The sequence below is a fragment of the Mytilus edulis genome, chromosome 6 (assembly GCF_963676685.1).
Source record: "Mytilus edulis chromosome 6, xbMytEdul2.2, whole genome shotgun sequence".
Taxonomy (NCBI): domain Eukaryota; kingdom Metazoa; phylum Mollusca; class Bivalvia; order Mytilida; family Mytilidae; genus Mytilus; species Mytilus edulis.
In genome coordinates, this window is record NC_092349.1 from 47,031,222 (window position 1) to 47,054,437 (window position 23,216).

The window sequence follows — 23,216 nt, forward strand, 5'->3', positions numbered from 1 at the left end:
TTGGACTTTAACTTCATCGAAAACTACCTTGACCAAAAACTTGAACCTGAAACTCACACTTTAAATTTCTTTGTTCAGTGGACCATGAAAATGGGGTCAAAAGTTTTGGTTTTTTTTTTAAATAAGAAAGATCATATCATAAGGAACATGTGTACTAAGTTTCAAGTTGATTGGACTTCAGCTTCATCAAAAACTACCTTGACCAAAAACTTTAACCTGAAGTGGGACGAACGGACGGACGGACAGACGGACACACGAACAGACGGAAGGACGCACAGACCAGAAAACATAATGCCCCTCTACTATTGTAGGTGGGGCATAAAAATCATGTTTTAAGTAACTAGGTGTCGCTCACCTTGGTCTATGTGAATATTAAACAAAGGAAGCAGATGGATTCATGTAAAAATTGTGTTTTGGTGATGGTGATGTGTTTGTACATCTTACTTTACTGAACATTCTTGCTGCTTACAATTATCTCTATCTATAATGAACTTGGCCCAGTAGTTTCAGTGGAAAATGATAGCAAAAATTTACAAATTTTATGAAAATTGTTAAAAATTTACTATAAAGGACAATAACTCCTTAGGGGGTCAGACCATTTTGGTCATGTTGACTTAATTTTAGGTCTTACTTTGCTGTACATTATTGCTGTTTACAGTTTATCTCTATCTATAAAAATATTCAAGATAATAACAAAAAACAGCAAAATTTCCTTAAAATTACCAATTCAGGGGCAGCAACCCAACAACCTGTTGTCCAATCCTCTGAAAATTTCAGGGCAGATAGATCTTGACCTGATAAACAATTTTACCACTGTCAGATTTGCTCTAAATGCTTTGGTTTTTGAGTTATAAGCCAAAAACTGCATTTTACCCCTATGTTCTATTTTTAGCCATGGCGGCCATCTTAGTTGGTTGGCCGGGTCACCAGACACATTTTTTAAACTAGATACCCCAATAATGATTGTGGCCAAGTTTGGTTTAATTTAGCCCAGTAGTTTCAGAGGAGAAGATTTTTGTAAAAGTTAACAGACGACGCCGGACAACGACGACGGACGCAAAGTGATGAGAAAAGCTCACTTGGCCCTTTGGGCCAGGTGAGCTAAAAATGTAATTTATTACATGAAAGATACATATAAGCATAATACATTAGGTATATATCATAGACATATATTCTCCAAAAAAATTTGACTGCTAGCCATAACGCAAAAGATGATGTTTTATCTCTTAGTGAACTTTTTAGTCAAAAACTACAAAGCAGTTGTGAAGAAGATGATTTACATCATGTGAATTTTAACTCTTGTAAACTGTCTTTAAAACCCTTAGTTGATAAAAAAATTATTAATGCAACAGTTTGCATTAAATTAGCAAGAAGTGGTATTAATGTTACACATTTAAAACTTGCAAATTCTAGAGATGTAAATGGCATCAAACTCATTTTGACAGATAACAATGTAAACAATAGATATGCGAGTTCCATTATTGGGCATTTGTCAGGTTGTGAAGAATAATTTTTATGGAACAATATACATGGATAATATACATGTTATTTATTTTTAGTTCACCTGCATTTCACATCAGTTGGCATTTTTTGTCCTTTTATCATGTTTATAGTTTAACATAGGACCTCTAGATGTGAAAGACATTTTAAAATATTTTTTTCAGAACAAATGGGCTAATTAGAACCAAACTTGGTGGCAAGTTTAAAAAGTTTTCTTACTGTTGTGCATCTCACTGCAACTTTTAAGATAAAGAACAGCAATCAAAGAGTTGTTCCTTCTTGCAACTTCTGTCTTATGTACATGTATATTACCTTTTTATGTCAAAGTCATACCCATCATATCCTTTCCTTCATATGATTCCTATCTTTTGTTTTTTTTTTCCTCTAAGATTTCATATTTGATAAAAACACAGCACCTATCATCTTTATTTTTCTTATCTGATTTATATATGAGAATAATAGTATTGATGAACATTATTAACAAATAAAATTTTTCTTTTATTTGTATTTTTTTTTTTAAAATGTGTCTGGTATTTGTGTGATTGATTGGTTGGAATTTTGATGTAGGGATGGACAATTTTGACAGGAAATGAAGAAAACTCTAATTTTGCTCCGACTATCAATCAGAATTTAAATGAAATAGAGGAATTAAATATATATATATATTTAAATGTAAGTGTCTATACACATTGAAAACAAAGAAAGTTAAAAAAAACTTTTGAAAAAATATAATTTCATAAATTATTGTTTATCTCTTTGATATCATGGCAACTAATGTGTATGCTGTTTCATACTTAAGGAAGTTATCTACTCAGTTCCAAAATAAATAGCTTTTCATAAAACTAGTATATATTGATAGGGGATTAATAAAGGATGCAAAAAATATATAGAAGTCAATGTGCTTACTTTCGAGATACTAGCTTATATATATAGCCATTGAAATTTTGGCGGGAAAATGTTCTCTCTTGATTTTTCATAGCTTGATCATTGACAAGTTAAAGTTCTCAAAAACTATTAAAAGATAAATGAAATTTTAGAAGACTTTTACAAATGGCTTATAATTATATATGTATGTAAAATATTTATAAAAAGAAAAATTGGAGTTTAAACAGGCAAAAAATTTGAAGGCATTCAAATGGATAAAACCAGAGGACTCCAAAAATCTGACAAAAATTCCAAAACATGACAAGCAAACATCCTCAAATTGTTAATTAACGACAAGGTGAAAAAAGTCTTGATATTTTTTAATCTGTTAAACAGCAAAAATCATACCTATGAATTGTTACTGTCTAAGAAATATAATGAATTTTGACTGGAACTGCTGAGTATTTTTTTTTCCTGCTAAATTTTTACTATAGAAACACTTTGTAAAAGCAATAATATCATGATATTCCTTGATAATTACATAGAAGCCATATGTTGTAGCTCTAAAATAATTGAATTTGATCTCTTTATGTCTGGTAGATGTGATACTTGCACTTCAAAACAATGTAAAATATGAATTTTCCTACTTCTTGCCCTGTTGCCATGGTTACCGTTGTTCATAGCAACAAAAATTAGCATTTATTTTATTCTCATGTGAAACTTCATTAATGCCAGTAGTTTATACCAAAGATATAGCAACATATTCTTATTTTTTTACACACATTTTTGAAAGATATACAATATATTGCTTGTGATTACTGTGTTGGCAGGGGTAACAAAAAAGTTTTTAGGTCAAAATTTAATCTGGTGACCCTAATTTTTTTTTTTTTTTTTTTAAAGCTTATTATTGAGACCATATTATGTCAAATTTTAAAAAAAATTCAACGGACCAATTTTTTGGAAATTTATGAAAAATGAGAAAAAATCACAAAATTTGGGTTTTTATGTGTGCAGCTGTGTTGATAAAATTAGCTCCAGATTTAATAAATATGTATAAAACTGCCATTATTTGTGTTTTTTTTACATTTTAAACATTATTTTTGTGATAAATGAAGAACAAACCTTTCAAATTACTTTCAAAGGCTTGAAAAAAATCCAGAATTTTCATTACAGGTAGGTATTTACTCATACATGTGATGTACCAACTTTGGTGACCGTTACCATGGAAACGAGTCTGGTGACATACTATTTTTAACTCAAATTCTTATAGAGGCCATTGCATAGTATATGTATGCAAAATTTAAGAAGAATTCAACGGTGAAAAAAAATTTGTTATTACTGTAGGGATTCACCTTAATATCATGCATATTTCAACAACTATTGGTACTTTGACTTCATAAAACAAAATTCAAATGAGTCGGAAACATACAGCATTTCCGTTGCTAGGCAACCATAAGATGATCCATTTTTCAAGTTGGTGGAAACAGAACCATACAAAACATACATACTCAAATTGAAAATATGTCTTAATATCTTATCAATTCACATTTTCATATTCACTATGTAATTTTAATGAGTAAATGAATTATTTAAAATTTCCATAGTCACCATGATAACCAAATATTCCATAGAAACATAACAAAAAAAATGCTAACATATGTAGGGCTCTCACTAAGGCGAGTCCATGAGTCCATGAGTCTCATCATAATCTGTCTGGACATTTTCAAAACTTGTGAGTCAATAAATACATCAAAATTGTAAAATGTTGTAACAAAATCATTTTATAACAAGAGATAAAAAATAATCTAAATTTGATGTCATTTCCATGCTCAATATTGTCCAACAAAAATTATATCATATAACAATAAAATTACATCTTCCCACTGCTTGACTTGCCATGGCCAAAGATGAAGAGTCCGTGGACTCACCTTCAAAAATCCTTAGTGATTAACCAATCCTAAATATAACTTGCTTTCAAGGTCAGATATATAATTACCACAATTGCTGTATAATTCATGAACTAACCTTCATCATCCTCAATGTCTAATAAACTGTTATCTTCACCTGGATTCTGTACTTTTAATACCTGGAAAAAATTCCTAATACTGATATCTTGAATGTATATACTGAATGACTGATTGGTGTTTTAGGCCACTTTCAACACTATCAAGACTATTGTGCTTATTTGTGGCAGTCACTTTTTATTGTTGGAGGAAAAAGTAAAATCACAAAAATACTGAACTCAGAGGAAAATCAATTCGGAAAGTCCATAATCACATGGCAAAATCAAATAACAAAACGCATCAAAAAACGAATGGACAAGAACTGTCATATTCCTGACTTGGTACAGGCATTTTCAAATGTAGAAAATGGTGGATTGAACCTGGTTTTATAGCTAGCTAAACCTCTCATTTGTATGACAGTTGCATCAAATTCCATTATAATAATTAATAATAATTATAAGGAAGCCACAGTGCTTGGAGAAAAAACAATGCCTTTGGTAGGAATTAATGCATATATATTCAAATCTTAAATTCTTTCAATTTTGAATAATAGATGTTAACTGATCAGACTGGCAGATCTGATCAATTGAAAATATACCTTTTTACCTTTGAACAGATTGTTTATGGGCAAAACATTTTTTTTTTATAAAACGGTGAATTGGTAATCTGAAGCTTATAATAGGTTCAGTCAATTTAACAATATAAAGCAAGGAAATGGGGTTGTTAAATCATAGGATTAATTTCAAGGAACTTTCATATGGAAAAGAACTTTTCGACACTAAAGGGGGTCTCATTGGGAAGTCTGATCCCACATCCTGCTTACTGTTTTGTCAGATTCCCAAATCCTGCTTACACTATGTATGTAAGCAATTCTCATTTTTTTGTAATTTCCCGTGTCACGCAAGACATCATTTCCCGTTTTTACGGCACAATAATTTGACTTTCATGTGTCAAGCTTACAAAAAGACAGCAATCCTGTGTCACACTTAGATCCCAATGAGACCTACACTCAGGGGTCGAAATTAGCGCTAGTCCGGTAGTCCGGGACTAGTAAAATTTGCGTCGGACCAGTAGATTTTGTCAGCTGGTGGTCCAGCGGACCAGTAGAAATTTGTCGATAAAAATCACTGATTGCATCGCAATCTCCGTTTGTTTGCAAAACAATTTACTGTGAAATCAATTACACGGTAGTGGGGTGTATTACAATTGATCAAGTTAATTAATATCTCGTGTGAGCGTCCTTCACAACAATATAAAATGTAAAAATTTTTGGTTAAACCGCCGGACAAAAAAATTAAGATAACTGAAAATCAAAAGGAAGATCAAAATAAAGTATACGAAAGTGACAAAAGGAAACGCAAATACCAAAAATCATGGGAAAAAGATCGTGAATGGTTGCATTATATGGTAGATCGGAATTTAATGATCTTTAATGAACTGTACAATATGTGAAAAATTTATATTAGTGTTTGTCAAATTAATGTCATTTTAACAGGACCAGTAGATTTGGAGCCGGACCAGTAGAGTTTTCAGTCCACTTGTCCGGCTGGCCAGTACACAAAAAAGCTTAAATTCGACCCTGCCCACACTAAACCATGATGTCACTTTAGAACTATTCTGATTATCTAAATGTGAGAGGGTAGGAAGGTAAAGTTTATTTCAGACAAAGGTCATGGGGTGTTTCAATTTGATGTCTGCAAGGCAAGTAAAACTGCAAGGTTCTGCTCACTGATGAAACCCTGCCCAAATATTTTCGGTAAAAAGGAAGTTGTTGAGTGATGAATCGAAAATGCATCACACAGTATAGCTAAATCATATAAAATCTAAAACCAAATTTCAGAAATCCTTGTAATTGTAGTTCCTGGGAAAGATGTGATAAAACATATTCATTTGACTGACTGATGGATGGACAGAGGTAAAATAGTATACCCCACTTTTTTAGTTTTTTAAAGTTCATTTCAGACATGGGTGTATACTGTAAACCAACTAATTTTCGCGAGCGATATATTTTCGCGTCTTTCTTCAGTTGAAAAGTAACGCGAATATTAATCGTCGCGAATATGTTAAAATTGAAGTTTTCTAAATAAAATACATCAAGCAAATTTGAAAATCGCAAAATTAAATCGCCGCGAAATGGGCTACTTAGGGCTAAACGCGAAATAAAGTATCCGCGAAAATAAGTTGGTTTACAGTATCCAAGGTTACATCTAAACCAAGCTGCATAACTAAATTAATACTTCCAATTCTATCAATTGTTTAAATCTCTCTGGATAAAAGTAAAACATGGAGACTTTATTGAAGCAAAAAAGATTGGGATGGATTGGCCATGTTCTTATAAGACCTGACCAGAGTCACCCTTAGATGGAAACCTGAGGGGGGGGGGAGAAAGAAAAGACACCCCAAAACAACTCGGAGAAGAACAGTTGAAGCTGAAATGAAAGAACATGGAATCAGTTGGGGCGAAATAGAAAAGAAAGCACAAAACAGAGATGAGTGGAAAGATTTAGTTCTTGACCTATGTGCCTCCAGGCATAATAAGAACTAGGTAGGTAGGTAGGATAAAAGTAAAACTGAATTGGTAAATTGCAGGCAAGCTGGTTCATATTTGTTTGATTTATAATGTAATGAACAGCTACACATACCTCTGTAATCAAAGACATGGCTTCTGGGGTAATGTGCTTTGCCATACAAGCACAGACATTATTAGCAACCATTCTGGCAAATGTTGACCCTTGTGACATCATGCTGAGCAACAGTTCTGTTAATACCTCAATCCAAGCAGGTTCTGAAAGATATATAATATAGTAAAAATGTGTCTCTGTCAGAAATCATCAAACTACAATTAAGATTGAAGATTAAAACCAAGATTTGTGTTAGAGGTGGAATTCTGATGCCTTAACCTCAAATCTGCACGAGATAAAATCTGTTTACAATTTCAGATTTTTTAAACTTGTAAAACATATGTATATTCAATCTGTTTAAATATGCATCTTCTTGTTCCGGTTATTTTTGCAGGTATAAAATTTCGCGATTTTCATTGAATAATTGATGAAATATTTTGACGATCATTATTTTGGCCGATTCAATGTTTTAATCTATATCTTTGCATGTGCACTTTTAAATTAGCGGAATTTATTTTGGCAATTTTGTTCTATCCACTAAAATAAGTGAAAATTTACACTTTCAACTTTTTATTAGATATGAATAATTCATAATTTCTAATGGCTATTATATACTGTTGAAACGTTAAAATATCTCACCTGTGTATCATTTATTAAAACTATGCAAAAGTTGCAAAGTTGATATACCATGAAAGAGGTGTGGGATGAAATAATCTCCATGAAAATTAAATATGCCAAAGATAATACAACTACTATTTACAAACTATAATGATTGCTGTTGTGACACATGCCAATGCTGACAGTATAAACAGCAAGCATGTCTAGCTTCTAAGACTTCGGCAAGGCAACACACAAAGACACTTTCCATAATACCAGTTTTTTAAACTGAATGCTGAATTGATTATTTTCAGTACTTGTGTATTGATTTTGTCTCTCCCCATTACATTTTTCAAATATTAAGAAAACTTTTTACAAATAGTAACATATTACCTTTTTTAGGGGTCTTGCCGACAGATTTTCGTTTTGTTTCTGATGCTTTCTTATAACAGACTATCAAATCCTGAAAGAAAATAATTAAGAAAAAAATTGATCATATTTTTACAAATTTGAAAAATCTAAACACAGATTTTTTTGGGCTTTTCAAGTCAACTGTAAAATGGATAAGATGTCCTGACCATCTACCATTCATAAAAATGATTTTTTTCATACAAGAGAAATATTTTCAAAATGTCACACCAAAAACCTGTTCAAGTGTTCACTTATTTTTTTGTAACTAGTCAGTAGCTAGTTTCAGCTTTAATGAGGCACTCTTTAAACAAAAATCTAATATGAATCCAATATTCGTTTTTTGGTTAATCAACACAGTCAAGACAACGAATAATGCAGTTGAGTGCCACCTGAGCAATATTGATTTCAATTTAAGTAAATTTTAAAATAGGTAAAAGTAAAATTGAACTGATAAGTAACAAGATAATAATTAGTCATTCAATATTAATAACTATGTCTTAATTAAAATGATATATTTAAAAAAAAAAGTGAGAGAGAGAGAGAGAGAGATTGTATGCAAAGATTTCCATGTGAATAAAATATGAATATTATTTTTAAGAATTTGGGAGAAACAAGATGCAAATAAAAGGAGCAATTCAACTTTTTTCGAAAAAGTGATATCAATCTTTCAGATATGTTGATTTTCAACTAAGAAGTGCCACATCATCATATTTATTATCTATAATACCTTTTATCAAGGCAATATGTAAATTTGGTCAAAGGACTATGCTAGAAGCCCTCACATTTATGCAATTTTCAATCCATTATCAGAAATATGGAAAGTTTTACTAAACTTACCTCTAAGCCTGAATTATCTGAACTACCATCAGTAAATATTTGTATGGCATTAAAGAGGAACAATAATTCAAATGCATGATTGACTGGTGTGTCTTCCTGTAAAAATATCAAATGCAGAATTTACAATCAGTTTAATGATAAAGTACCAGGTAAGCATTCAATTTTAAAAACCTCATCCATGTATTAACCAAATTGGTATATCTTTATAAAATCTAAAGCCATTTACATGTATAAACTAGGGCAAAACAAATATTTTTTTTATATAAATTTTGACCTACACTAAACTTTGCAATTAAAAGAATATCTGATATTATACTTAAAAACAATTCTAAAAATTGTCTTAAGTGGTTAATTTATGTCGACATTAAAATCAAAAGTTGGAGAGTAGTCTCATTGGAACTCATACCACATCTTCCTATATCTACAAACAATAAAGCCTTTTACTTACTTTACTATGTATTTCTTTCAAATGCTTGAAAACTGTATCCCAGTCTGCTCTTGCCTGTGAAAACATGTCAGAACAATTTTCAAAGAATGAATAATTTATTTATAGAGTAATCAACCAATCATAATACTCAAACTAATATGCAGCAATTAAGGAGGTAGACCTAGGTTAAGGGAAATAACTCTTAAAATCATCAGTACGTTTGGGTCAACCATTTTCAAAAATATATTCTAAGCTTCTAGGTTACATAGATTATTTTCAATCTGTTTCAGGCAAATGCTTAAAATACATTGATGAACTTGACTTTTACAAACGTACTGATGATTTAAAGAGTTATTTCCCTTAACCTAGGTCTACCTCCTTAAGAACTGACGACAATTGAACTAGCATGTCTGTTGATTGTCTAGTCCCAATAATACATGGACACAATCATTTCTGAATTTACAATTAAAGAAGGAATGGACTAAAGGGAAGACAGACAGATAGACTCTCTATCACTCTATACCAGTGGCAGATCCAGAAATGTCCATAAGTGGGGCTCATTGGCTGCCTTAGAGGGGGCCCGCTCCAGTCATGCTCCAGTGATTCCCTATATAATCAACCAAATTTTTCCAACAAAAGGAAGGGGGCCAAGGCCCCTGAAAAACCCTCTAAATCCGCCCCTGTATACCTTCAGCTTTAGGAAAGCAAGGGTTATAGAAAATATTTCTTGCCTGAACTACCAAAAAAAAGACATGTGTATTATGAATGAAGTGGACAGCAGCATTAAAACATGTGCACTTCGGATATGGAAAATGTGTCTACAGAATACAAGGCCACCACAGCTCTTTTGTGTGCTTTGTCTAGATGCCTTTTTGTGTTTCTTTGTTACATATATATTTGTCTGTTTTTTTCTATTTTAGATTAAGATTATTACATAATGTTGACTGTTGTGCCCTTATTTTGACATTTTTACTAATTATGTCTGTTTATTTTATGGGACTGTCATACAAGTGATAGGTTTAGCAAGCTATAAACCCAGGTTTTATCCACCATTTTCTACATAAAATGCCTGTACCAAGTCAGGAATATGACCGTTTGGTATTTTTGGGATTCTACTTTTTTGGATATAAATGTATTACAGTAATGTGTGATGATCTTGATGAGACAACAATCAAACAACGACATAAAAGCAAACAGATGGTTCAAAGTCAATACTGCCTGCATACTAGGCAGCTCAATTCCTATAACTATTTATTTAAAATTGTCGTTGGAGATTCAAATGAAGTCTTTATGGTAAGTTTTTTTTTCTTCCTATTATTACTAAAAAAATAGCACAAAATCTGTTGTTTTGATGTCTAGATATCATCACAATTACCTGATGACGCATAGGTTTGACTAGAGCTACTGTATTGGTCTTGTCATCTAATAAAGTCTGAAAAGTAATCAAATTAACATTATTTTGAATGCCTACCGTTTAAAACATGTGGACATAACACACAAACAATGCCCAAAATTAACTTTCTGTCAGTCAGTAGATGTTTCACTATATAAAGTACCCTTTTATTGTTAGAACTGATTAATATTTCAAATCAAGTAATGAATATAAAACAGACAAAAGTTTACTTCATTTTTCTATTTTACTAAATTTACTGTCGATTTATTATAATCAGTTGGTTACCAATTTTCATGGATTTCATGGGTACAAGTGAACCACGAATTTAAACGTTCATGATCAATGAATTGCAAATTTTCTATAGGTTTGTATGCAGACTTTGGCAAAACCACCAAAATATAGACATTCTTCAATTCATGAAAATAAATGAATCCATCATAGTATTGTAATTTTATATACACATGTATCATATATTGGAAACAGTGTTTCTAGTATTAGAGGTAAAAAATAAATCACAAAAATACTGAACTCCAAGGAAAATTCAAAAAGGAAAGTCCCCAATCAAATGGAAAAATCAAAAGTTCAAACGTTCAAAGTTCAAGGTAAAAGATTGAACCTTTATTTCTCAAGCTTGAAGATGCCTAAATCTCCTTGATTTTTTAGCTACCATAATATAAATGTTAATGTATAGCAGTGTTTCTGGTATTGGAGCTCAAATATTAAACCTTTATTTCTAAAATAAGTAAGAAGAGTATAAAATCTCCTGATTTTTTTGGGCTGCCATAAATTAAATGTCTAGTACTTACCTGAACATATGTGGCCAAAAGATAAATTGTATCTTTGTAGGCATGTACTGATAACGTCTTAGAATTTTCTGAATAAGATAAAAAAATATTCATTGCTTAGGTTTTAAAAATAGCTTATATGCAAAAAATCATTATGGGATCGAAACTATTATACGCCCTCAATATCATCATTATGAGGTCTTTCTTCAAGTCTTTATAGCTTTTTAGCTTTCTTTACACTACAAAATGTTTTTTAAAACCAATTAATGCAATTACAATTTCATGTAATCGTGAAAATACATAACAAAATTGAGGCAGCTTCTACTTAGATGCCATTTTGAGAAATAGCAGAGACTGTGCTGTGCGTCGCCAATGAAGCATTTTACAATATTCTATTTCATCTGGTGACAGCTGCTGGCAATATTTCTGGCGCCAACATTTTCCTTTGTAAAAATGTTCATTTCTTGAAAATATCGATCTTCAAGTAAATTGGTATCAGTCCAACATAAATTGTGTGAAATTTTACTTGGCGACAAGTTTGGTAGAAGAAATCAAGACTCTAGCTAAGCTCTAAGTTTTCAAAAATGGCGACAAAATATAGGAGCTGGCATTTTTTCTGGCTGCAATTTTTGGGAGCCAGAGCAGCCACTGAATAGGTATAAAATAAAATTGAGAATGGAAATGGGGAATGTGCCAAAGAGACAACAACCCGACCATAGAGCAGACAACAGCAGAAGGTCACCAACAGGTCTTCAATGCAACGAGAAATTCTCGCACTCGGAGGCGTCCTTCAGCTGGCCCCATAACAAATATATACTTATTTCTTCATTTTTTACAATGTTACCACTTACTCTGTTTTTTTGTTGTGTGTTTATTTTAATGACATATTTTTATCTTCCGTCTATATACTCACCAGTTTTGTAAATAAGAAGTTGTGTCAGAGATTTATGTAAACTATCTTGGAACTGTTTTCTTATCTTGTCCTCCATTTCATCACATTTGTGATTACACTATAAAACAAACAAAGACATAGGATAAACTAAAAGAAGGTAGAGAAGAAAATATACAAAATGAAGTTTTCAGTGCAGCTAAAATGTACCATTATGTTTCTTGATTAAAAGTAAATGAAGTCTTTCTAAACTTTCTCGTCTTCCCCATCAGACAAAAAGCTTCATTTTGTGACTCACAGATGATATAAACAGCATCAAAATGTAGATAATCTGATAATTGGTACAACAGCTACTGAATATATAGAGGATATCTTTAACCTTCTTCTCATTATTATACCCCATTAGTTTCCTAATTGAGGTCCTTGTTCAGAGAAAATGAACCAAAAAAAAAAGTATCACCTGGTGGTCAATGGGTTTCAGGATTCAAACAAAATCTGATGTAGTCTAAACTACATCACAATAAAACTATAAAAGTAGGATTTAATTCTTGGTTAGAACCTTTGATTATGAACAGATATCTACAATGTATATGAGAGAGAAAAAACTGACAGTAACCCGTCATCTCAATATATTAACAACTTTCTAAGGTCAACATACATGTTTGATAGCCTTTGATTCCTTGACAACTTTCCAATATGAATGAAGCATTAAAAATTCCAACAATTCTAACTGCCATTGATGGTCAGCAGCTGTACTGGATAAACTGACCAGAGTCCGTAGGTGAATAAGCATATGTAATGATGTCATCATACCAATAGGTCGAGGATCTACTGACCTGTAATAACAATGATATAATGAATGAAATCAAAAGTTTTTTACATTTGTATCAAACATGGGTTTGTATACTGGTGTTAGTATTTTGAACTTTTCTTTTTTTTGTCATGGTGCTGCCAGTTTCTTTTTCATCTTATGTGTTTAAATGTCCCTTTAGTATCTTTCGCATCTCTATAAAATTCTTTCAAAAGCAAACACCTCCCAATATAAGTTTACACAGGCTTGATCATTATTAAATGTCAGAATGAACTTTAACTTCAATGGTAAAACTATAGATACATTACCTGATTTGCTGAATCAAGGTCTGCATTAAATAATTCCCATAATCCTTTGCTGCTTCTGCACTCAACTGTCAATGAATATTTGTTTTATAATAACGTTGACTTGTAACAATAAATTTAATCTTTCATATTTTTTCAAAGCATAGATATTTCTATTTTGTCTGATCTCAAGTTTAATTCCAACTCCAAATGAATATATCTTTGTACATAAAGAGGTGATGTTATAAATAATTTCACAGGTATTACAACTGATCATGGTGTTGTACAATATGGTATATATTTTTTAACTTTTCTACACATTGATTTGGACAATGAGAACGAGCATTTCCCACTTCAAATAAATATATTTCTATCATGGAGGAGATGTTACTGCTGTGGATTCAGTATTTTTTACGTTGGAAACCAATTTTTGCGAATTTTTTTTTATTTGAGTGAACCACAAATTTAAATGTTCAACGAATTACAATTTTTCCATAGACTTTTATGCAGCAAAACTACAAAATTAAATATCCGTGAAAGTGAAAGTTTTCATCAATCCACTAAAATAGTACCCACGAAAATAAATGAATCCACAGTATATGATATGGGTTGACAGTGGCTTATGTTTATTTTTCAGTTGGTCACTGGTAAATAGCTGTCTCATAGACAATCATACCCAATCTTATTTATATATTTCCAGTACGTACCTGAGTAACAAGGTGATCCAATGTTTTGGTTGTTTGATTTCCAGGAAAACCTTGTGTCTGTACAATACTTTTCATGATAGCTATTTGCATATCACTGTTGTTACATGATTTCATTATATTAACAATCTCAGTGCCCTAAAATAACACCGAAAATATTATCAAATTTGGAAGTTCACTAATAAAAAATTTCACACAAAGTATAGAGGAAAAATTCAAATGTATTCTTAATATAAAAGATATCATCTTTTAAATTGAAGTATTATGTACATGAACTACAATAATTGATACTTATTAAAAAGTTTATAAATCAAAAGTCACAAACCAATACACAATTTATTGATTTACAGCGGATTCCATTGAGTGTGTAGCCAAAGCTAATATATTTGGTTAGCTTGCCTGTTAGCTGAACCATGAAGTCATGGTTAGCTTAGGTAAACTACCTTACTTTAAGAATAGACTAGTCCAATAGAAAACCAATCGATCTGTCTGTTGGACTTTGCTATTTCCAAAGAAGGGTAGTATACCTGACCTAATAATGACTTCACGGTTCAGCTAACAGGCAAGCTAACCAGAGATATTACCTTTTGCTACACACTCAATGAAATCTGCTGTAATCTACATTGACAGTTCTGTGTGATATAACAACTAAGGGCTTGCAAATAATGAAAATTGGTATACAAATGACAAAATATTTGTTCTGCTTAGTTTTACTATGCATAAGAATTAAATTTTATCTTCAAAATGTGAAATGCTTAATTTTTATTAATTTACTAATTTTCCAAGAGAAATTAATCATAAAATTACAAAAGTCTATCATGAAAGAAATTTGATGATAATGTCATTATTTTGGCTCCTTCATTCAAAAATCAAAAAGAGCTGTCAGCTTAAATTTTTAAACCTTCAGATGTTAGGTAAATATTTTTCTGGTATTTCTATCTTTGAATTTTTCTTACATATTTTGCATCAATTTATACATATTGTATTAAGTTTTTCTTACCAAAGTTTTAGTTACAGTCAGTAAGGGGTTTAGATCCCTTAATTTTCCGTCAACATTCTTTACCCACATTTTGACAGTCTCTCGTGACAATAGTTGTTTCATCTGAAATAGAAATGAATTTTGATATTAAATCACCATAGCCTAATTCAATTATGTCATATTTTACATATGTGGTTTAATCAACAAAGGTCACTAGTCTATCAACAATAATGATGTGAGATTAAACCCCAATAATTTAATGGCAAGGTAATTCCAATTCTAATCTTAACTGACAAAGATAGTTGTTCTCTCAGAGTATTGTGGCTACCTCCATTAATAAAAACAACCAAGTTCTCAGGTGTTGAAAAATTACAAAAAAAAAACCCACCTGAAACAATTAAATAACAGCAGGTGTATAATTTTAATAAAAATGATATCTTTCAGTTAACTTTCAAAGACCTACATTGAAAACTGTAGAAGAAAATGATTCAAAATAAAATTAGTTACATCTTTGTTTTGTTCACACATCTTGGAATTTTATGTGACAGTTGCATACAAGTGAGAGGTTAAGCTACCTATAAAACCAGGTTTAATCCACCATTTTCTACATAAGAAAATGTCTGTACCAAGTCAGGAATATGTCAGTTGTAATCCATTCATTTGATGTGTTTGAGCTTTTGATTTTGCCATTTGATAACAAACTTTCCGTTTTGGATTTTTTAGAAGTTCAGTATTTTTGTTATTTGACAATTGACATATTATGCTGAAAAAATATCTAGGTTCCAAAGTTTGGAAAAATGGAGAAAATTCCTCAAGCTGTTCCATTATAGATTGAAATAAACAATTAATTTCCCCATAGGCGACAATGGTAGCCTTTTTCGAGATACAGACTTAAAAAAGTTGATTTTTTAACGAAACCTTGCTAGAATCAAAGAAAAGTTATTAGGACAGTATTTTTTGTTTCAAAAAATATAGGCTCGCGTTGCTTTTCTTAGCTTATTTTTTACTTATCTCCCAAACCTATCAATTTTGCCCTTTAAAATACGTGTCTTGTCCTAGCGTTGAAAAGTCATCTCAGTGCCTTTAGGGCTACGGATTAATTTTTATTTTGCCTTTTGTATAAAGCAGAGTGCACGAAGTCTCTAATAATAAAAAATAACGGGCGCACATATCGACCAATCAGGATTTGCCATACTCTTAATTCTGAATACCATGTTATGCTCATAAAATGGCTGCGCCCATAAAATCTAATGGTGTATTGTAACCTATAGTAGGTGCACAACTAGGTGCAAAATAGGTGCAATGTTAACCTTTTTGTGAAGTATCAAGATCTGCATTGAAAACAGTATAAGTTGATTACTGTTAAAGGACTTTAGTAACTAACCTCATCAGCTGTTTTGACTAAGGGAAGTAACTCTAACAACATATGGAATCCAAGGTTCAACAGTTTGACCTGTGACTTGCCAAACACAACACCTGTAAAAGTTGTTTCATTTAAACACACAATTTGCAAAATTGAGAAAAATAACAAACAAATGGAAGTTTTTAGCTACCTTGACTGGCTATACAGCCCTTGCACCATCGGTGAGAGAAAAAAATAAAAGTCATTGATAATTTTAAATTTTTTGTCTTTTCTATTATCTTTTAAAGTTTTTGCATTTTTTATTTCATTATCACTAGCATTATTCTTTTATTCTGCACCATCAACATACGTATAGATGACATATTTTCTAAGATTTCTATAGTTCCTGTTTGAATTAAATGTGAAATCTTATTGTGTAGATTTTCTTATGTTTTTTTTAAAAGCAAGAATATCAAGAAATTTAACAAAAAATGTATAACATTGACTATACACAAATACAAGAAAAGGTTGAAAAACATGATGTACATCCTAACTACAAATAATAGACCACTTTTGAGTTCATCCATCACGGGGGAAAAAACTCGTCAATTAAACGCGCCTTTATGACGTCATTTACCAGATAGAGGGGGTCGCCTGTATCCCTGCACTATTTACGCTTATCAAGCATCCTAGTGATCGTCATTGTGCAGAATAAAATAGAAATAATGGTTGTTCTGTAGGTACTTAATGGCAATTCCCTAATGACAGCAATGCAGATTGTCAATTTTGAGACTTCAATTTGCCGAAAAATTCGTACAATATAGAATTATAGTTTTTGAACAACTCGTTCAACATTGGAATGGAAGTGACGATGCCCCTAAACGCACAAATGACGTTCACTAAAACCAGAGTTTTTGACGGAAATGCATCAAACTCGAATGTTGTCTATTGATCTTACCCTGTCCTGCTTGCCAAAACTTTCCTAATGAACATTTGTTGTTTACCAGTTCCTGGACAACGACTTTGTTGACATGATGAATCACAGGATCACATGATGTTCCTTCCTTTGAGAAAAAAAGTAAATTCATAGTGTATAAGATTACCATATAATAAATGCTCTACAGTTCATCAAAAGAAAATCAAGTTTTCTAATTGTATGAAGCAGCTCTGTATCCATTTCATTCCTACATTCTCTAATAATTTTATTCACAATTTATTTACACTTAAGACAATTTTGAGCTTGGTACATTTCTACTGACTCTATATACAGCCGTTTTAACAGTATTTTAAGTAAATGCATGATATAATTGTAAATGTTTTATTAATAAAATTGAGAATGAAAATAGGGAATGTGCCAAAGAGACAACAATCCGACCATAGAGCAGACAACAGCAGAAGGTCACAAACATGCTGGTATTTGAACTGGAGTTTAAACTGTTAATGTAAAGCTCTAAAATACCATTAATGAAAAATGTTGAGAATAACTCACCTCTGACCTTTGACCTGAGGTTTTAGAATGTTTGAGGTGCATTTGATACTTACCATCAAAATATTCCATATTTTAGTGAAATGATCATCTTTAAACAATTTCTTTGTTTTCCAATGCTCTTGAAGAAAGTCTTTGTTTACCAATTCCTAAAACAACAACAATATTCTAATCAACATTAACAAACTAATTTCTAGAAGTGATTTATTTATTGGATTATCACAAGTAGAAATAGCAGGCAAAAAGAATGTGTCCTTAGTACACGGATGCCCCATCCACACTATCATTGTCTATATTCAGTGGACAGTTAAAATGAAGGAAAATCTCTAATTTGGCATTACAATTAGAAAGATCATATCATAGGGAACATGTGTACAAGTTTCAAGTTGATTGGACTTCAACTTCAACAAAATCTACCTCGACCAAAAACTTTAACCTGAAAACTTTAACCTGAAGCGGGACAGACGGACTAACAAATTAAACAAACGAACGGACGGATACACATACCAGAAAACATTAAAGAACCTTAGTGAGCACGCTCACATACCCCATGTCCCCACATTGTCATTGGAGAAATTAAATAAGTATAAGAAAAAAAATTGACGTATAAGAAAAAATATTGAATAATAATTTCCTGTCAATATACATAGTATGTCCTTATTATCTACAAAATTTCATGAAATTCTGTTGTGTGTTTTCAGAGGAGTTGAGATGACAAACTGTTGCAGAAGTACATTGAAGCAAATAAGTTCAAAGGGGCATAACTCCTAGAAAAAAAAATTGAACTGTAATTTCCTGTCGATATGCACATCTACATAGTATGTCCTTATTATCTGAAAAGGTTTCGTGAAATTCTGTTGTGTGGTTTGAGAGGAGTTGCGATGACAAGAAACAGGACTGACGGACGGACGGGTCAAAAACATTATACCCTCCGCAACTTCGTTGCATGGGGTATAATAATGCCCATAAATGGAGCATAAAAAGACTTACTAAGGAATTGTTACTTTTCACTAGGTTTTTTTATCAGGCGATGGTCTCATTGAACAGATTATTTGATATCCCAAATATGTACACATATTTTGTTAGCAGATCTAAACTAAAGATCTGTGTTTTGTGCTGTTTAAAAAATTCATAAGAACATGACACATTAATGAATGTTGAGTGTCAAATGGATAGTTGTAGTTGACATGTCAAGTAAACTGTCTGTTGAAATAAAATATGCTGTTGTATAATTTTTAACATTTAACATGTTCAATAAAAAAAAAATATGAAAATTCTTCTCTGTTTATACAAAAGCTTTTAACACAAAATCTGAAAGTAATATGTAACTACGCGAAAATATTGAGGTTGTTCTTTGACCAAAAAATCTAAAATGTCCTCCATTGCTTTAAAAGAGGGGCGAAAGATACCAGAGGGACAGTCAAACTCATAGATCGAAAATAAACTGACAACGCCATGGCTAAATATGAAAAAGACAAACAGATAAATAATAGTACACATGACACAACAAAGAAAACTAAAGACTAAGCAACACGAACTCTACCAAAATCTGGGGGTGATCTCAGGTGCAATGCAATGAACTTATATAGGTGAAATTAAATATTGGGTCTGACAAAATACCTAGATTGATCAGAGTTTTTCGACACATTGAGTTTGAAAGGTACTTGTATGTGTTGCTTTGTGCATGTGTGTGCAGGAGTAGGGGAATGGTGTGAACTAAGATTTAAAAATAAATAATATTTACAGAGTGTTGTTTCCTGCATGTTATCAATAGACTGAATACATCTGCTGAGCAGCCTTCCCATCCTTTCTTTAACTCTCCTTCTATCTCTGGCCAAGCATGTTGCTCAAAATCTTCACTGCTGAGCTATAATAAATTTACAATTATAAAATGGATCTATATTGGAATAATACAGATTTATAAATTCCCTTCCAACATAATGTCTGTGTCATTTTGGTCTTTTGTGGATAGTTGTCTCATTGGCAATCTTACCACATCTTCTTTTTTTTTTATATAAACCACTTTTAGTATTTTACAAAATACCCAGTGATGAAAACAGTACCTAAAATTCCAAGAAAAAAATAAAACCATACGTTTGTCAATATTTCAATATCAAATGGTCTGCTGTCTCTAGATGTGGATAAATGTACTGTAAATTCAGAAATTATTGCGATCCTTTTATTATTTCGAAAAATGCAACATGGTTACAATAGCAATAATTTAAACTGGTATTTTGATTTTTTTTTTCAATATGAATTAAACAGGATTTTTTTTCAATATCACAAAAATTTAAATCAAATTTTAATTTAGTTTAGTTTCCCTATCATATCAAAGCAAAAAAGTGAAATGAGTAGATATGTCATTTTGGCCATAACAACTTGTCAAGGAAGTGTTATTGGCAAAAACTAAAGGATACAGACACCTTTGGAGTTGAACATGTTAAACCATGGACATATTATCACAAATCAATCTATAGCATTTGATGTTCAAGATTTATCTCATAATTTCTAGAGGTTTTTGAGCGCAAAAATTTCTGTTTCTTGATACATCTTACAAAATGTTTCCTATAAATATTCTTTTGAAAAGAACAACATTTTCATTACAAACTGCGTGAAAATAAACAATGTTTCCAATAAAATGGTGAAAAAAAATATCTAATCCCTTTTATAACATGATGATTGCTGGTAAATTTGAGTCTTAACAACACTGACATGTCTGAATTATGTGAATCTATTAAGTTGTTTTTGTAAGGTTTTTGAATATGCAAAAATAGAATTTTTCACTTTCTCATCTATACTCCAACAAAGGATAATATTAACCTGTTGAACAACAAGACGAATGCCATTATAACAGATCTGTCGTAGGTACACTCGCTTCTCACTGACCCACAGTAATCCTCTAATCACTTTCTTTATAAATTGTCCGTCTCCCTGTAATGAATTGTATATGAAATCATGTAAGATGTATTCAAAAATTTAACATAATAATGACAATGGCAAATATAGTTTTAATTCATGCACTACTGTCTCTAAAATTGCAATCGGTATTTAAAATCTGTGAAAACACAAAAAAATACAAATATTTAGAGTTAGTTCATCTTTGACATAATGAAACAATAATAAAATAACAATAACATTTTTGCATTTGAAAGTCATGAAAGTCTTTCAACATGTTCAAGAAAAAAATGTCCTAACTTTTTAGAGTATTTTTGAACTCATACAGCTGTAAATAATTACAATTGAATTATTTGACAATGTACTACTAAGTACATTTAAGCTAGTGTGTTATTTGGGTACACTTTACTTATAGAAATGTCCTATTTGTTACCTATCACATATAAATGTAATTTTATATACCATGAAATAACTATTGATACTCTTTAAGTAAGTAACAAAAAAAATAATTGTTTCTGTTGTCCATATAAAATAAAAAATTAAGTTCATTGGTCTGTGTGCACACTTGGATACATGTACATGATGTAATTTGGTAAATGCCTTGGCATCCTAAATTTCACTTCAATATTTTTTATTAGATGTGCTTTACAGTTTTCTTTTACATTTTTTATTCAGTCTCTTTTCAATTTGGCTTAAGTGTTGTTGACGTTCAAGATTTTCAGATTGAGCATACATTAGGATTTGACTAAAACATGTGTTGTTCTTATTTTCTAATAAACCTTACCTGATAAACAATTTTACTCCATGTCTGATTTGCTCTAAATGCTTTGGTTTCAGAGTTATAAGCCATATTCTACATTTTACTTCTATGTTCTATTTTTAGACATGGTGGCCATCTTGGTTGATAAATAATTAAGACATAGAATCATGTTATTGATCATCCCACATACTTACTTGTAGAAGTCTTCCTGATTGTATCAAAGTCAAGTAAGCTAATGATTCTCCTAAAAAGCTACTCCCTTTCTCCTAAAATTGAATAAATATATCAACTTCAAATTCAAATATAGAGAAAACCCCTGTTTACCTAGATTATTAAATTATTACATCTGGATTGTTTTTAATAGTCACTGAACATATATAAATTTTTGAGGGGGCCAATTATTGTGGGTACCATTTTTTGTGGATACCAATTTTCATAGATTGAAGACAAATCATATTTTTCATGTTTTTCTGGAAACTTGATTTTGTGAACTTGTCAAAGTTTCCATACAAGCTTATAGGAATTTCATATGCCCTTGAAAATTTATATTAAATTGTGTTTTTTTTCTACCTACGAAATTCTCTAAAATTGGCATTCAATTCATAATAATGAATCCACAATATCATAGATGCCAACCCCCTTTTGACACAATCAGTAACAATCTATCAAACATGTCTAATTTTCCGTAATTTTGAAAAGTTTTCAGTAATCATTCAAAATGTGCATTTACCAGAAAAATTACAGACGAATGCATGGTTGCAAAGTAATGTGCACTAACATGTTTTGTTAAACATATTATCTGTAGTATGTATTCCATTCATTAATTGTTCAGACATTTTCGACTCGTACATTTTGTTTTGTCAAGGAGAAGTCCAAAAACCGGACCAGGCCGGAAAAGAAATGATAAAATTCCCTGTTTTACAAAATTGAACGGCAATGACTTGGAATCCGTAATAGCGTAGTTTTGATTGCTAAATCGTAAAATTTACGGAAAAATCATAATGGTTGGCATCTATGCAATATACATGCATATGACAAGACTTTTCTTAGGACAGAACGTACATATCCACCAAACTGGCATGCTTAACTATTGATAAAATTCTACATTAAACTTACAGCTTTAGATTCTTTCTTTGGTAACTTCAAATGTTTGGATATCAAATTTAAAAATTCTTCCACTGTTACTACATCAAACTTTCTTAGAATCTACAAAAAAACAAATGCAAGAATCATATCAGTTATCAACTTGGTTTTTTATTCCAAATACACAAGCATCTTAATTAAGTAAGTCATATTTTTCAATAGTTATTTAAAATTTCCTGTTGAAAATGGGGTAAACTATCAGTTGTTTTTTTCTGTACATGTACACTTTTAGGCCAAATAAAAAAGTATGTGTAGCTCCAGTTACATCTGAAAAAAAGTTAGGGTAGGTAGGTAGGGTTTTTTTTTTTATTTTATGGGTTTTTTTTACATTGAGTCTATGGGAGCAACATTCTGACTTTAACAGTGCTTAATGAAAAATGACAATAAAATCTTTAGGGTAGGCTACTTTTAAGCCGAAAAAGTAGGGACGGTAGGGTTACTGGAACCACACATATATTTTTATTTGGCCTTATCCTTTATTTTTT

The 23,216-nt window shown here is 31.3% G+C and overlaps 1 protein-coding gene across 2 annotated transcripts in view; it reads right to left on the reverse strand.

Annotated features, from left to right (window-relative positions):
* Nucleotides 1-23,216, reverse strand: part of LOC139527771 (myb-binding protein 1A-like) — a 51,951-nt gene that overhangs the window by 25,013 nt on the left and 3,722 nt on the right. For both annotated transcript variants that reach the window (XM_071323436.1, XM_071323437.1), the window contains exons 3-21: nucleotides 22,705-22,794; nucleotides 21,783-21,854; nucleotides 20,754-20,864; nucleotides 19,678-19,800; nucleotides 17,990-18,082; nucleotides 17,406-17,511; nucleotides 16,490-16,581; nucleotides 15,127-15,228; nucleotides 14,130-14,264; nucleotides 13,447-13,511; nucleotides 12,986-13,163; nucleotides 12,352-12,448; nucleotides 11,460-11,527; nucleotides 10,636-10,692; nucleotides 9,282-9,335; nucleotides 8,834-8,929; nucleotides 7,979-8,048; nucleotides 7,010-7,152; nucleotides 4,390-4,450 (exon numbers count right to left, since the gene is read on the reverse strand). In XM_071323436.1, the coding sequence (XP_071179537.1) occupies nucleotides 4,390-4,450; nucleotides 7,010-7,152; nucleotides 7,979-8,048; nucleotides 8,834-8,929; nucleotides 9,282-9,335; nucleotides 10,636-10,692; nucleotides 11,460-11,527; nucleotides 12,352-12,448; nucleotides 12,986-13,163; nucleotides 13,447-13,511; nucleotides 14,130-14,264; nucleotides 15,127-15,228; nucleotides 16,490-16,581; nucleotides 17,406-17,511; nucleotides 17,990-18,082; nucleotides 19,678-19,800; nucleotides 20,754-20,864; nucleotides 21,783-21,854; nucleotides 22,705-22,794 (1,813 nt within the window). The remainder of the gene's footprint in view (nucleotides 1-4,389; nucleotides 4,451-7,009; nucleotides 7,153-7,978; nucleotides 8,049-8,833; nucleotides 8,930-9,281; nucleotides 9,336-10,635; nucleotides 10,693-11,459; nucleotides 11,528-12,351; nucleotides 12,449-12,985; nucleotides 13,164-13,446; nucleotides 13,512-14,129; nucleotides 14,265-15,126; nucleotides 15,229-16,489; nucleotides 16,582-17,405; nucleotides 17,512-17,989; nucleotides 18,083-19,677; nucleotides 19,801-20,753; nucleotides 20,865-21,782; nucleotides 21,855-22,704; nucleotides 22,795-23,216) is intronic.